Source organism: Melozone crissalis, unplaced genomic scaffold (assembly GCF_028551555.1).
Source record: "Melozone crissalis strain CALT ecotype California unplaced genomic scaffold, PUWL_Pcris_2 ptg000016l_1, whole genome shotgun sequence".
Taxonomy (NCBI): Eukaryota; Metazoa; Chordata; class Aves; order Passeriformes; family Passerellidae; genus Melozone; species Melozone crissalis.
The window spans coordinates 21704022-21721029 of record NW_026535794.1 but is presented as its reverse complement, the minus strand read 5'-3'; the positions used below and the strand labels follow the sequence as shown (position 1 = coordinate 21721029).

The following is a 17008-nucleotide window of genomic DNA, read 5'->3' as shown; positions in this document are numbered from 1 at the left end:
TGACTGAGAACCTAAATGCTGACTTATACTGTGTCCAAGGCAAGTACAGCATTCTCAGAAAAGAAAAAAATTCCAATCCAGATAACTAAGAAAAAGCCTACCAAAAAGATAATCTGAAAGGCAAATGAGGGAATGAATTCACAGCTTTCAAAACCAATATATTGAATTGCAGAACAGCAACTTAGCCTAATGTAAAGGAAAGCTCCTAGAAAACTCAGATTGATCGATCATAATCTAAAAATTCAAAAAGATATATCATAATCAAAAAGGGAAAATTAAAAATACTGAAGAAAACATACAGATAAAATCCAGAGGCTAATTGAAACACATTTCTATTAGAAATAGGGGGAATAAATGACAACAATGTCAAATAGAGGAAAGTTAGATAAAATATCCAAATGACATTCTGTAAGTCTGAAAGCATAGGCTGCATGAAATCATAACCAAGTGCAAGTCTAAGATGTCTCAAGGGAGATTATATTACTTGTTCATCATCAAACCAGAGCATTTTGATTCTTGCATGGATCTGTCCTGAACCTCATTTCAAGTAGTATTTTCTGTGCTTAGATGATGGAAAATCATTGTAAGAAACAAGATGAACCCAAGATGGACTTTGTAGCAGTGAAAGAGGAGATGTGAACAATTCAAAGTGCTCCTGTTTTCATATAATCTCTATTTGCAAAATGAAACCCAAAAACCACAAAAGCTCTCTAATGATGAGCCTCCACTGAATCACTCCACTATGTAAATGTTTTTCCTGCACTGGGGAGACCAAAACTGGACATCCCACCCCAGAGTTGGTCCCACAAGTGCCAGAGAGAGGGAAAGAACCACCATTTCTCTTCAGCTGCTGGCCACTCTCCTGCACAGCCCTCCTTGGCCAGAAGGACACACCAGGGAGTGAGTGCAGCTCACTGCCCACAAGGGACTCAGGTCCTTTCCTGCCAGGCTGCTTCCCTGGCAGCCAGTGCTGCCCTGTGCTGTTCCACAGGTTTATTCCATCCTGGATGGAGGACTTGGCTGCACCTCAGGACATTACTGTCAGTCCATTTCTCTAGTTTGATGTGGCTGTTTTGAACAGTGGCCTTGTCTTCAAACTTCCCAAATTGCAGAGACTGCACTCCCTTCCATCATCCACATAACATCTACATTCAATTTGCAGTTGACAATCCTGTGTTCACTGATATTCACTGTATTCACATCAGCTATTTTGTGTAAGTATATTTTGCTTCCATCTGAAGTCTACTTAATTCAAAGGGCAGTAAACAAGGAGACTATCAAAACAGAAATGGAATTCTGGTATTCCCAGAATTGTATTCCCAATCTATAGGTCAGCATCTCAGATTATGTAAAAAATAACAAGCATAAACTAGAACCAACTTACTCATTCCTGAACATTCTCTGTCTCCATCCCACACGTTAGAAACAGCATGTCCAGTCAACAGCAGATTAATCAAACTTTGGCTATACAACAGAAAGAAATTATGTAAGATGTAAGAAATTAAAAGGGACATGAAATTTATTTCAAAAAATGTGGTTATCTGTAACAAATTTAAAAATTACTGAATTACCCAAGCAGACATTTTGTAACTATTTTCCATTAACTGGTATGTATTTTAATTCAGGAACCCTAATTATCATTTCCACTCTTTCAAATATGAACTTGAAATGCAGTCCTGAATTTGAAAATTATCGATCTGAAAATTCAACAAGAACAGAAGCACTTCCTCAGAACTGATGTACTAAAAGGAGTTAGAAAGGAAATAGACACACTTTTCAGTGTTGCTTTTGGTTATTTTTAAGTTACAACTGAGTCTCTCTTTTAACATCAGTAATTTCCTAAAAGAATGATCAGTTACGTAAGACAAAAAATTAGCTCAAAAATCATTTGAAGTGGTAGCAAACTTTTTTTGCAGCTTACCTTCCATGACCATAAACAGGATCTATCAATGGCTCAGTTGCATCTTCAATTTCATTTTTTATGTTTTCTATACCCTGTAGAAAAATTACAAACATTTTTGCCGTCTTAAGGAATGAGCTGCATTTATACAACAGAATGCAACAGTGAAACACTGGGAGGCTGATGTTTTTACATGAACTGATAAAGGCTGCTTTCTCTTCAAAGGAAGATATTTTCAAACATCTTGCAAGGAAGGATGTTTTCAAAATGTGTAAGTCTAAGTCCCCCAGATCAAAAGAGAAAAAGACAAACCAAAACCCAAAAAACCCAAAGGACTGAGCCTTTCAAATTTTTAGGCTGGACCTGTACTGCAACAATTTATCTGGACTTGACTCAGTTCATCAGTTTACTTGTTCACCTTTTACAAAAAAAGGGTTACATGATCAAACTTTCTCTTAACAAAGAAATAAAACCCATCCAAAAAATACATCAAGCAACCCACAAACCTTTGTCAGTATTACAGAATACAGAAAGAGCAATACTCCAAATCTGTTTGTCCATGCTGAATATTGATCCCAAACTGCAGCCTTCAGTTCAGGGAAGCTTTTGAATGCTCGTTTGCTAAAGACAAAAAACAATAACAAACAACAGAAAAGAAGCATGTATTGAGATGAAGCATTAGAATAGTGTCACAAAGCACTACCAAGAATTACTAACTCCTAACATGAAAATGTCAAAGTAGAACAGATCTGGTGTTATACACAGAATGACACAGCAGCTCCTCTGGAGTTACAGTAACTGCCATCTGCAGATGAGAAATAATTCTGGAGCAAAATGCAAAAATGAGCCATTTTTATATGCAAACATTAAGCATAAAGTTACAAATATGTGTGAAAAGCCTGAGTGGCTTGCACCACCACTGTAATTCTATGAAGCAATGTTACTGAAATTGCAAATAGACTGTATGTCACCAAAAAACATTGGCACTATGTAGGGTTCTGAACGACATTCAGCCCAGAAACAATGGAGAAAAACCTTCTACTTAACCAGGTGAGACTATCTTCCAGGATTTGGAAGCAATTATTTCATTTCCCATAAGAATTTGACTTTGTTAGATACTAGCTCTGGAAAAAGTAAATTGTTCAAAACATTGAACACTGGTACACTGACATTTGGGATATTATCTTATTGCATAACATGGTGACTGCCTGGATGATAAGGTAACACCATGTGATCATATGTTTAAAAAGAAAAAAACTGAAATAAAAACTGAGGAAAGGAAGAAATTCACCAATACCCCAGTGAAACAACACACTTGCAATTCCTTGGGTAGTTAGAGCTAAATATTACATTTCAGAACACAAACATTAGTTTGAGTAATTCAAACTAGATCATAGTCTTTGCTTAGCTTACACAAACAGTACATTATTTTTTTTCTGATTTCTTGCACACTTTTAGTAAACTTTGTTTAAAACAGAAACAAAGATCTACAAAAATATATCCACAGATGGGTTTACTCTGGCTAATACTTGATTTCTAAACATCCTTTCTTCATCAGTAGAGTACACATGGCATACAAGGTATGCAAGGCAAAGCCAGTTCTGAAATCCACCTGATGTCTAAAGGCAAATGCCAGAGCACTGATTCCAAGGAGAATGACAGAAAAAAATTAATTTGGTACCACAAGTCCAAAGACTGAAAGGGTGAGCAGGAGGGGAGGAGGAAGGGCAGGAAATTAGTGTTTTGATCAGCTAAGGTTATAAAAATTTTATATTTTCCTTGTTCTTATTTCCTTATATGACAATGGGTCTAAAAAATAAACTATAATTACTACTGATAAAATGAGCTGTGGTTATTTCAGTTCTAATTAGCCACATTTTTCATCTCAGGTGTTTTTTGGAATTCTGCTGCTCTTTATCTACTCTTTGGGGATTGATTTGTATAATATTCACCCAACTGTTCGCTATGAAAATAAAAGGCAGTTACCTTTAAATATAAACTCACTAGAACTGTGAGCTCTGTGTTCAGACCCCCAAAAAAGAACTATGTTTAAAGTATGAAACATTTAGAAAAATACTTCTTATGACATCTCAAATCAGGAAAAAGTACTGATGACATTATATAATTGAGGATTAACATCTTTAACTTAAATAGTAATCTTGATTAGATCCCCAGAACCCTATGTTCATAAACTTGAAATGCATAAACTATCTAGCCAATTTATCACATTACATTGCTCCAGTTTTATTTTAAAGCCTAATACTTATGCTCAAAATGATATTCCATTTAAAATGTTCCATTTAAATGTCCACTTAAAATATTTCACATAAAATGCAAAGAAAAAACACAAAACCCCCCAAACCAAAACTTGAAATCCAAGTCTAACCTGATGAGTAACACACAAAAAGCTCTTCAGCATACCCCTTTCAGGCCTGTGAGTATTAGTGTAACTTCAAAATATTGCATTTTAAATGTTCCAACATATTACTTACTGAATTAATGCATGAAATCGCTCAAAGCCAAGCTCTTCGACAGCCAAGGCAGCTATACACAAGAGACACTTTTCAGCACTACACATGGCAAAAAAATGACACAAGATACACACAGCAAGCTAGAATACTTTCAAGCTCTAATTATATTTTTAATCCTCTCCTGACTTTTCAATTTAACTGATTAGTATAAACTAATTTACTGCAACATTAAGATTCCACCATACAAATTAGTGAGAACATTTCTATTTGGACTAATCAATTTATTAAAAGCACAAAGCCACTGGCATGCTGGAAATATTTGTCATATACTGAGCTGTTGATTTTGTACAAAATGTGGCTGTGACAAAGTCACCAAGCATATGCATACTATAGATATAATTCTGCAGGTCAACAAGAAGTACTATTTCCTAGAAAAGCAAGCATGATTATTTGGATCATTTTATCAGTGTAGGTAAGCTGTATTTTTTTCTTTGAATAGACACTTCTGTTACTGAAATTTAGTTCTTTTTTTCCCTTTAATGCTTATTTATTACAAACAAAAAAGTAGAATTATTCTAAACAGTGTTACATAATCTGTTTTTAAGTAAGTTCTTGTTGTTTTCTTTCAATAATGGATAAACAGCCACACTAAAAATTAGTGTGCATCCAGGACATAAAAAAATACAGCATTAGTGTCTTCCCAAGTTCAACACAGGCTTTATACCTTTACTTTTCTTTATCTTTCTGCTAGTAGAGCAATACACAAAACAGAGAATCTGCTTTCTGATAGATACCACTTGATGCTGAGTATTGAAACAATGTCTGCTCACCGAGCTACAGAATGTGGCTGCATACAACTCAGTTAAGATGTGAAGCCAGTAGGGCTAGTACCACTGATCAATTCTCCCCACCAGAATTCCCCAAAAGGCATTTTATGCCTATTCTGATTGTATTTTGAAAGATGTACTTAATTTGCCCTACATGCAAATACAACTGATTCTCAAGCAACAGAATGCTTTCTACTTAAGAAATAGAATAGCAGCAGTCTTAAGAATTTTAGTTTTTGTCATTTGAATAACTACAAGGAATTGCTTAGATTACCAAGAGTAAAACTGGACTTAAAAGAATGTATTTTTAAGACATTTTTATAAAATATGAAACAATGAATCTAAATTGCAGAAAATGCTGCGAAAACTAACCTTGCTTGAAGAACACATGTTTTTGTAAGCAGAGGTTTAGAGGGACTAACTCATATAAAGCAATCTTTGAACCTGGGAACTTGCACTACTAAAGCCAACACATGGCCAGCAAGTGACTGCTACACACCACAAAAGCAGATGAAAAATGCTATTGCATTCAGTAAGTGTGCTCGAATCCACCTTTTGTTCACAGAGCAGGATGACAGGCAGTTTCATTCTGTTACTAAAGAACAGAGTAAAATGCTAAGATAATTACTATTTGAAATAAAGGGAAATAAGTAGAAATTCTAAAGAGAAGTAGAGCTATACATAACCCAAACAATGCTAAATAAAGACAGGGCTTAGTGGAACGAAACAGAACAAACAGCAAGAGAACATGAGATGTATGAGAAATACAATTGTTTAGAAATTCTTTAAAATGATACTCTATCATGCTGTGTCTAAGCATATTTCATGGCTTTATTATAAACATATCCCCATATCCAATTCTCAAACAGCCTGCCATATGGAACTGTGTCTGTAATAGTCCCTGCTCACCCAACTCATCCCTTAACTCCAATCAACTATGACAATGCCAGTTTCTATTTTTATTGAGTACACCAGCCAAGCAAGAAATAAATGTATTCCTTTGCACTAGCAGTTACACAACTTTGCATTACTCATAATATCTTCTCCTCAACATCTTTGTCCCACCCTTAACCAGGTTAAGAAGATGGTTTACAGGTAAATAGCAGAACAGAGGAAGGGAAAAAAGCTCAAACCTAACATATCTTAAATTGGTAGGAATACAGCATCACACATAGAAGGCAAAATGCTCTACAGAGGAGAGGTGCATTCAGTGTCTAGCAGGGAATTTAGAATAGAAACAATAAAAGAGATTAACATGGCCCATGACATAAGCAGGCTGTACATGGGAAATGTATCCTGGTCTTCCTTGAGCACATTCCATGCTATTAAGGACAAGTCAGGCAGAACTTGAAGATTTGCACAGAAACATGAAAAATGTAGTTATGTAATAGAATGGATTAGTTCATAAGTGTCAGTGTTGAGAGTAATTAACTTGAGTGTGTGTTTAAGAACACTGTCGAACATTTTCTACAGTTAAAAGTTCTTTGGAATCAAGCAATACATAAAAAAACAGGACAGTAAGATCCTGTAGATAACTAGTCTCTGCTTCACTTTATGTAGAGAACAAACTTCCTATCACTGGCAAGAGCTTCAGAGACAGCTAACAAAAAAGAAAAAAAAAACCCCGGAACGTCAGACTTGCAACTGCCTTATCTTGCAAAGGATAAAATAGAAAAGTTACAGATAAAACCTTCTGTATAATATTTTTTCTTACTTTAAAAAATGCTCACCTTGGAGCTCTTGTGCACTGACCATCTGTTTTTCAAATTAAATATCATTTTAATTACTATTGCTTGAGCCTTCTAAAGCACAGGGAGCACTTGCTAGAAGCAGATGAAGACGACTCATAAAGAGCTCCAGCACTACAAATTGCTATAACTAGCTGTGCACAATAAATCTATTTGTACAATTCCTACTTTGTAGGTAAGCCACAAACTGCTGAGTAACGTATTTCTTCCATCAAAAGATAGCATCTCTATAAGCAATATGTTCTCATATGAAGGGATTTTCATACTTCTTAAGGCACAAATTGTGAACAAAAACAAAGAAAAAGCAGCTTATCTTTTAACACATTAGATCTTTCCTGTTTAAAGATTAACAAATACAACTCTCTGATCATATGTGCACAGACAAACTTTCAATGTCACTGACTCTGCAGTAGTTAGATATGACCGGATGCCTCATCTTAGTGCAACAGATGATATCTCCTGGACCCTTGATGTCAGTAACTCATGAAGGAGTGAAGACATTTGCAAAAAGCAGGTAACTGAAAAATTCCAAACTACAAAAAATTTAGGTAATTTACCAGAAGGTGATTTAAATTGTTTGGTACTGCACAGACAAATGGAAAAATGCTACTTCTCCATAACAGAGGATCCAGAATAATTCAGAATAAATAGAGCATTGGAGAATTTTCTACAAAATTCTTCTAAAGCAACAAGTGACAAGTATTCCTTCCAGTGTTAAGAAGCATGTAGATGTTTCAAAATTAAAGATGTATCAGGTCCCAGTAAATTACAAAATAAAATTGAAGATTATGGAAATTGCTGAAATTCTAAAGAAACATGTATGTTAGAACTGCAGTGATCAGACACCACATTGCTTTCAACAAAAAGGATGAATGCCTCTAATTACCACAGACAAAAATCTTGTCTTTTGCTTATGGAATCACAAAGGCAAACCCACAATCTGTGAATTAATAAAATAGCAGTGGTCTTTAAAACCATGTAATACTTCACTAAAAGATGGGTAATTTAGCATAGAAATACATCTTACAAGGTTGCTCCTCTTGATGACTAGATTCTGCAGGACTTTCAGAAATACTAGCAGTTTCTTCGGTTGTTTTTCCTCTTATCCACGTTGCCAGACAGTATGACTCAGAATTATCAGAGCAAGCCATTTCCAAAATATCACATAATGTATGGCAGAGAAGGTTCTTCTGCTCCTCTTCTGAAAGATCAGAAACCTACATGAGTCTGATTGCTGAGAACAACTGCCATATATAAGCTACTAGTACTTTTCATACATTAACGCTACCTAAATAATTATTACTTTTATCTCATTAATTACTAATGTTAATTGCTCTTTGACTACACTGGATCAAAGATTATAAGGCTGTCTTTAGAAAAATGTGGTTTTATAGAATTTGTAACTCGTTCCCTTTCTTAATAACAAATTTCAATTAAATATTTGTAAAACACGGAAGTATTAAGCACCAGCACAGACCTCACAAATAGGAGTTCTGAAGCACGTAGCATACATAAAATATGGAGGAACACAAACAAACAACAAAGTGTGAAATATTTTAAGTTTTTTAACTAATACATGCTTTACAAAAAAATAAAATGGAAAAATAATGAGGGGGATAAAAAAGGGTGTCAGTACCTGGACAGTCTCTCCAAGTAGACTTTTCACTGGTAAAAAGCCTCTTCAAAAGGAATGCCTTTGTTACCAAAGAATAAAATATTATTAAAATACAAGACAACATTGCCTTTTGCATTTTGTCACAAGCACCAAAGCATTTTTGCATGTTTTTAAAAGAGTTTCAAGCTGCTTACCATTCAGAACTAGACCCTAACCCTGCCCTATTTACTGACTTTTCCCCATCAAACCAGCTACAAAGGTGGCCTCATAACTACATCCAACACCACAGGGTTTGAACCTCAAGTACACTTCAAATAGAAAAAGTGCATATTGGCACAGACACCTCCTGGCTCACAGGACTGCAGGAATGGAGGCACAAATATTTTTCAGTATAACTGATCAGTAGTACAAGACATCTCCAGTCACCAACACAAATCCCTTTAGTAGTTAACAAGCCCACCTCTTTTACCCATTGCAAATAATAACCTCCAGATCAGGTTAAAGAAATCCTGTGCATCTCCATATCCCTGCTTTGTTTTACCATCAATGCTAATGTAATACAATTAAAAAAAAAAAAAAGCTCAGAGTTACAGAGAAGGAACAATGAAAGAAGAAACTTCATGAAGCAGAGTCTTGCAATTTCAGGTATTTGTAGCACCTCAGAAACAGCTGGTTCAACTTTCACTGCTTTCCTGACATGCTCACCTTGTTCTCCCATAACAGATATTTTTTTAACAGATTTTTTTTTTTTAGCAAACCTTGTTAGATGGCAAAATCAACTACTTCAAATATTTCTAATACAAAATCACAAAAAAAAAAAAGCAGACACTGTGACACAGACATTACCCTTAAAGGCAGGGAATTCACGAGATGTGACAGGATTAGGATTATATTTGTATCTGATCTTTTCCTCCTCCCCTTTACAATGCATTCCTGATTTTGAAGTTACTTCTGCTTTGATCAGCCTGCTACATTTCCTCAAACAAATGTCCTTCTGCAAAATTATAGTTCAAAATCAGCCCATGCTCATCCCTGCCTTTTTACAGAGATTTTGCCTCCTCCATACTTTAATTATGAAATCAAAATACAACTGATCTGCAATTTATTTTTCATATTTATTTTAGTTCCAAATATATAAAGAACAAATTCTGGGCTCACTGATTTTAAACCAGCAATGGCATCTTACCTGTACAGGTGCTATCACTGCACAAGGGCCACCTTCAAATTGTTCTAATGCAGTTGATTCAGAGTCGCTAAAAACAAATCCTGTCAAATGAAAAAGGATTTTATTTAATGAAATATACAAACAAGTATGTGTACTCCTTCCCTAGCAGAAATGACACCTGATTTATTCACCTTTAAAAATTAGATTTTTGTTTCCTTGATAATGTGACTGCATATGGTTAAACTATCTGAAGCAACAAAGTCAGGAGTACAGCTGAAAGGACAGACATTAATTATTTATATCTGCAATTAAATCATGACCACAAAGGTCCAACAGCTGGGGTTTTAAACAAAAGAATTTCTAACTTAAACCATGGTTTTTATTTTATGATAGTTTATTTCTTATCAATAAATTAAAATTTGTGTATTATTTTGTCTACATATGTAATGAAAATATATCTTGGAACCTTCACTGAACATATATAATACACTTCTATTCCTGATGAATAGCACAGTGTGCCTCCCACTGATCTCATTTTTGACCTATCAGCACATCCTATTAAGAGTGAAATATGCTGAGCAGTTTAAATATTCACTTGCAACCCCTGAATCAGACCTCTTAATGGTGTTCTTTTACAGAAGATACACTCCATTTACTGAGATGCAACATCACCAATTTTCCTCCTCCAGCTTTAATGCTTTGTATTAATAATTTGTATTTCAGAATTATCTTAAAGTCAGATAATAAAGCAAATACTGGAGCAATTAGAGCAAAATTGTTTCACTACCACCTTGCCCTTAAACTTGTCTTTAAGAGAGGTGATTCATATCTTTCATTACTCATTGATAAATGCACATGCAATTACCTTGATGAAGCTGACACACGGCAATTTAGAGCAAGAGGTGTTTTGCATTATCCTTTTAAGGAATGATAAGATTGTGCCAAAGTCATTCTTGTTCACTGCAATCTAGAAACCATGCAACTGCAGTCAGCAAGTGGGGGCAGGCAGAAAGGGGATACACATGCATCTTGTCATGGACTGACAGTGTCAGTCTCAGCAGAAAGGAAGTTCAATGCTACCTCCCCACAATTTCTCCTCTTCCCAATTCTGTAGGATTACATGCTGCCATTACAAAAGCACTCTAAGCCCTGGATGTGAATTTGAACTGAGGAAATGCATCCCCCCCTACAGTACAGCTCTGGATGTGAATTTGAACTGAGGAAATGCATCCCCCCCACAGTACAGCTCTGGATGTGAATTTGAACTGAGGAAATGCATCCCCCCCACAGTACAGCATGGCAAGTACATCCTCTCAAGCAGCAAGAGATAGAACAACTGCATGTTCTGTATGCCATACTTCATCACAGAATAGATGTTCCACAACAGTGTGAATTTTTTGTCTTAAAAAGGATCAGGGTAGCCATGGGGATTCTGCTGCATCTGATCAAAGGCTCCAGGTTATTTTTAATCACATGTGCAAACATGTGCATTACAAAGATGTATTTTATTTCCAACACTTAGGGGCTTATGTCAAGCCTACATACTTAGATCTGGCATCACCTGATGTAGCAATGAAGCTCCATTAATTCCTACTTGAAGCAAAGCTTGCAGTGATGCCATTTAACTGCCCTGTTAACATGCCCTACCAAGAAATATCATCAGTCCTTTCAACTTTCTGAATTGGTTTGTGCAGGCTTATAATATTAAAAGGTGAGTCCTCCTCTGCTTTGAAGCATTACTGCATGCTATCTAAGCACACTTCAACAAGAGAGCTTTTTTAGTTGTTTTAATGATTTATTTCTGCAGAAAAACAACATACTTGGGTGTGGTGCCACTAAACCACACTTAAGAAATCTTGAATTTGCTTCACATTCTTCAGGCTTCTTATAGAAGGCATGAACTGTCTCAGCTTAACCCTGCCCTGTTTTTCAAAACTGCCTCCTAAAAATAAAGAACATCAAGTGATCCACCAGAATGAATACAAATCTGAGACAGACAATGTAAAGTCGGTATCACACAGAATTTCACAGAATACAACCACAGGCAAAACACATATAAAATACCCAAGGAAACACTTCTTATTACATGCTTTAAAAATACTAAGATTCTAAAGGCTGTTAAGCAAAAAAATGAGCTTCAGTCAGTATGGTCTTGCTCTTTTAAAAAAGTTCTACAGAATTGGAAGTCAGCTCAGGTAAAATTTCAGAAATCAGATTTCCAAACTCCAGCTGGGTTCAACCTCAGCCTGAAACCACACCCACTCATCTTTTTAACCCTCCACAACAGCCACATTTTGGGCAATCTGCAAGCACTCATCAACCCTACACTCTTCCTTATGATTTGTAAGAATGGCCTGGCCACCCTTTAAGGTACCAAGATGAGCATCTCCGATCCAGAGTAACTTCTGCTTTCTCTCAACTTTCCATATCTATCATACAGCTCTTTTCACTCAAGATAAAATTTCAAAAAGAAAAAAGATGTAATGCAGCCAAAATGTTTTTTTAAATTATCTGTCTGCTTTCATCCATTAGTATAATTAGCATCATTTCCCTGCAAGAAACATAAAATAATGCCATTACCATATATCTTCCATGTCATTTAAAACCTTATTAAAGGCTACATTGACCCAATTTTTTCAACATTACTACTGCTCTGCTGCTTTAACCTTTTGAGGCAGTGTGGCAGGGAGATGAAGTGGATCTAGACTCCTATTGGTAGCCAGTGCATCGCCCAATATTTTGAGTAATGACACTGAGAAATCTGTCTTTATATCCTTTGTCCACCATAATCACACAATACAAAGTTTTACTCTCCTTATTTCCCCATTTGGCATTTATGAAGGTCCACATTTCTTTCTTGCATCTAATTCTCTTCTATGTACAGTTTACCAAAATTAGTCTATGACTTACTTAACCACTGCTGTCCTTCATCTAATATGCCACATGATGGTCCAAAGTACTACAAACCCCATCAATTCTTCTACCATGACTACTCCACCACTTTCCTGCATCTTTTTATTACCAGCCTATTTCTAAAAAATCTTTTTTTCCACCCAAGACACCATAGATATAACTATCATTTCACAAAGGATGCTGTGTCTCTTCAGTATGTTCACTCTGTACAAAACCCAATTTAACCTGAATGAAAGCGACAAGGGAACTAGCAAAGAGCATGCAACAGTAACCAGGTCAGAAAAACCCTTGCTGATCCAATCTACCTGTAAAGACACTGCTCTATCCACTTTTTGTCCTAGAATCACAGAATATGTTGAGTTGGAAGGGAACCACAAGGATCATCAAGTCCAACTCCTGTTCCTGCACATGCCACCCCAAGAGTCACACCATGTGCCTGGCAGTGTTGTCCAAAGGCTCCTTAACTCTTGTCAGGCCTGCTGCTGCGAGCACTTACCTGCGGAGCCCATTCCAGGGCTCAACCATCCTCTGGTTATTGAAACCTTTTCCTGATACCGAACCCAAACCTTCTCTGACTCAGCTCCACACTGTTTTCTCAAGTCCTGTCACTGGCCACAACAGTGAAGAGATCAGCACCTGCCCCTTCAATTCTCCTTGTGGATGTTGAAGGCCACAATGAAGTTCCCCCTCAGTCTCCTCTTCTCCAAGCTGAACAAACCAAGCGACTTCAGCCACCTCTCACCATGGAAGTGCATTTCTTTTTCTCTTTAGGGATACAAGAACTGCCTGACAGAAACACTGGAATAACACATTATCACCCAAACATGAGGTTTACAACACATCTTAATGTTGCACTCTTTCTTTAGCACTGGGAATAGAATGATACATATTTTGCTTGTGGCTTTGGGTTTTGCAAGTGTATCTTTGCAGTAAAATGAAACTTCTGAAATTTTACGTGGGGAGAAAAACCCCCAACAAACAAAAAACATTTTCCTGCCCACATAAACAAAGAAGAATTTACTACAGCAACACCTCAACAAAACTCCACTGAATGGGTTGTGGATAGAGATAGGAAGTCCTGTAAGGGACTAAGGAATGTATACAAACTACCTGGTAGGCTGCCACTAAACTGGGCCACAGGAAGCTAGAAGAGAATGCAGACAAAATCGACCTTTCTACACTGTATGTTATCCATGTACACAAACTGTACTTCCCACTATGCTTCTGCAGTTAAATGCTTCTTGTATAGAAGACCATTCTATATCTTTCTTTCTGAAGACCAGTGAGAACACAGTTTATGTAATTCAGAAAGGATGCTGTGTGCAAGCCTGCCAGACACTTATATTGGATAGCCATGATGTCTCATGCCTGGGGGATGATCTGAAGAACAGTTCTATGCATGGAATTTGTCCCTTGGGTCAATGGAGGAATTTACTCTTAACATAGGTATGCTCCTTTAGGGTTCAGTCATCTTCTCAGCTCCTTCCCAAGTCCTCACATCCATGCCAGGAAACACCAAAGAGCAGACAAGTTTTGCACTACATTCCTGTATCTGCTTTGAAGATTCTGGTAAATGGAATCCACAAGGTTCAAACTGCAAATTCTGCTGCAATCATAATGACAAAAATTCTGTAAAGAACTCCACACGAAAACCCTGACACCAATTTTACAGCCATGCCTTTAAGTCCAGAATAAAACAAATATACTTCAAGTTGCCAATGCAGAAGCCTGAGGGAATTACTGCCACTAACTTCCAACAGCACATCCACATGAGCTGGGTCAGTTCTCCAGCTGCTGGCAAACCAGCCCATCTCCAAACGAGCATGATGGCCAAGGAGTCTGGTGCATAACAGGATTCCTGGAATGTGCTGCCTCCACTCAGAAACTGACAGCTATCAGTCTTAGGTTCCTCAACACCCTCCCAACTGCCTACTTTTCTTTCCAAATGAAAATCATAGCTCTCAGCTTCCAAAGGGTTTGAGAAAGGATCAGATGATGCTTAGCAAGTATCCAAAATAAATGCCATGCTGGCACTACAATCAAAATAAATAAAAACAAAAAATCCAACACCAAATTAGTTGTTTGACGCTTTCAGCACTTTTTGTGTGGAACAGGATCTATCTTTTAAACTTTAAAGTCTTTGGAAACAATAAAGCTTCATATATTTGTTTGGTTTTTTTTTTTCTTTTAAATCTTGATGAGTCAGTGTTGATGGGCCTCCTTTGCAGCAAGTAAATGCTGCAGAACTTTATCAACAAAATAGAAACTGAAAGCTGGGTGAAAGTATTATGCAGCTACACGAGGTAAGTGAACTGGAATTGGCTGGTTTGATTCTCAGCACAAGACCTCCAAACACTCTAACTTAATGTCATGGGGTTTTGCTACACAAAATTGATTATACTGAGAGGGATATAGAGAAGGGAACAGAAGCACTACACATTCTAGTCACAGGACTTTCCCTACAGACAGACTGGAAATAGCTCCATTGCAGAAGCCACCAAGAACTCCAGAGATCTTTTCCATTAAACCCTCATTCAATCACAAGTACAGCCCATTATAACACACATTTCAATAAATTTTGAAACTGCTGAAATTTGTCACACAAACTATCTTAAAAACTTCAATTGTGGCAATCCAACATTACCAGTGAAAGAAATAATTAAACTTTCTAATATCAATTCTTCTTTTCTGACTTTGCACACACCTTGTACTGAAACCGCAACATTACCAAAACTTAGAGATATTTCAGAAAGTCATTACATTTCAGTAAGCAATTTTGTTAGGAGAAGCAATGGCTTTGCTGTGCCTGCTTAAATTCTAGATCTTAGAAGGAATTTGGCTTTTTTCCCTAAATGTTTATCACTGACTTATCTGAAGACAGATAAACATAGGGAAAAAAATATGAGTCTGGTAATACACTGTGTCCAGTAGTGGGGAGCACTATGCAGCTCCCAAATCTACTGAAACTATGTAGATGACAATACCCTTGTTAAAAAAATAAAAAGGAACAGAGAACGCTAAGAAACTAAGTTTCAAGCAACTTTAACCTGAGACCTGGACACATTTTTTAATCTATAAATTCCACTATCACTTACGAATTTTCTCCAGGAATCAACAGTTTTATCATGAACATGAATCATTACTAGAATTCCTCAAAGCCCCCAGTAAGTCATAGAGAAGGCTACTATTCCCTTCTTTCAGCCAGGACAGGTACACACACTGATTCCTTGCATATAATTCTTACAGGTAAGCATTGCAACTGCACTTTTAAGGATCACCAACAAGCTTCCATCAAGAAGAAACCCTGCATTGGCTGTACAACTTAAACACCAAAAAAACACTTTTAAGAATACCACACATTCCAGCGTTACTGGTGCTTTATCTCTGGCATGTCCTAGTACTGGCATGCACCTGCTTCCACGGCCAAATAACCAACTAAAAAAACAAATCTGTGGGTCTCTGTCCCAAGCTTGGCCCCGCTTCTGCTATTTGTGACTCATATATTCTTCACAAAAAAACCAAAACCACAACACAACTCATGTTCGTTTCCACGAGCTATGCAAAATCACGACATGAGACGCTGTTGTTATATATAATAAATTCAGATCCTTTTCTACACAATTCTAAGTTCCTGTGGAGATGTGTGGATAAGGACGATTATGCTGCAAAAACCCAAAATAATGATTTAGCAAGGGAAGCTGCTGCATCATTTTCCCGCGTGGGACAGCGCGGGCACAGGCACAGGAGCAGCGCCCAGGGCACGGCGCCCCTCAGGCACCCGGGCCCCAGCGCGGGGGGCGGCCGGGGCTGCGCTGTGTCCGGCGGGCGGCGGGGCGGGAAGGGCCGGCGGGGCACGGCGCACGCAGGTACCTTGCGCCCAGCGGCAGAAGATGGTGTCAGCCAGCCCGCGGGGCCCGGCCTTCTTGCCCCACACCAGGTGGACGAGCTCCTGGCCCGCCTCGGACATGGCGGGGCGACGGCGGCCCCGGCGCCGGGAGGGCGCGGCGGCTCCGGCGGCTCCGGCGGCCCCTGCGCAGGCGAGGCGGGGGCGGAGCCGCGTGGGCGGGGCGGGGCGGGGCCGGGCCGGGCGGGGCGGGGCGGGCCGGGCCGGGCCGGGCGGGGCGGGGCGGGGCGGCCCTTCCGCTTCCCCAGCAGGCCCTGGTGCTTCCGCGGGCCCGGGGGCATGTGGGGCTGGGCCGTGCTGTGACAAATCCGGGATGGAGCTGGTCCCGCAGGCCTTTCGTTTTGAACGTTCCCGAGATGAAATTGTTGTTGTTCGCACTTGGAATCCTTCCTGCGGTGTGCAGCCGAAATGGAGCTGCGGTGTTGTGCCCACTTTCTTAAACAATTGCTGTATTGGTAGGGTTGG

At 38.2% G+C, this 17008-nt stretch overlaps 1 protein-coding gene across 1 annotated transcript in view; it reads right to left on the bottom strand.

Moving 5' to 3' along the window:
- MINDY3 (MINDY lysine 48 deubiquitinase 3) overlaps positions 1 to 16648 on the bottom strand; it is a 46317-nt gene extending 29669 nt beyond the window's left edge. The window contains exons 1-8 of the mRNA XM_054274191.1: positions 16510 to 16648; positions 9748 to 9827; positions 8583 to 8640; positions 7974 to 8147; positions 4393 to 4444; positions 2407 to 2521; positions 1922 to 1995; positions 1385 to 1464 (exon numbers count right to left, since the gene is read on the bottom strand). Of these exons, the coding sequence (XP_054130166.1) occupies positions 1385 to 1464; positions 1922 to 1995; positions 2407 to 2521; positions 4393 to 4444; positions 7974 to 8147; positions 8583 to 8640; positions 9748 to 9827; positions 16510 to 16606 (730 nt within the window). The 5' untranslated portion in view covers positions 16607 to 16648. The remainder of the gene's footprint in view (positions 1 to 1384; positions 1465 to 1921; positions 1996 to 2406; positions 2522 to 4392; positions 4445 to 7973; positions 8148 to 8582; positions 8641 to 9747; positions 9828 to 16509) is intronic.
- Between the last annotated feature and the right edge of the window lie 360 nt (positions 16649 to 17008).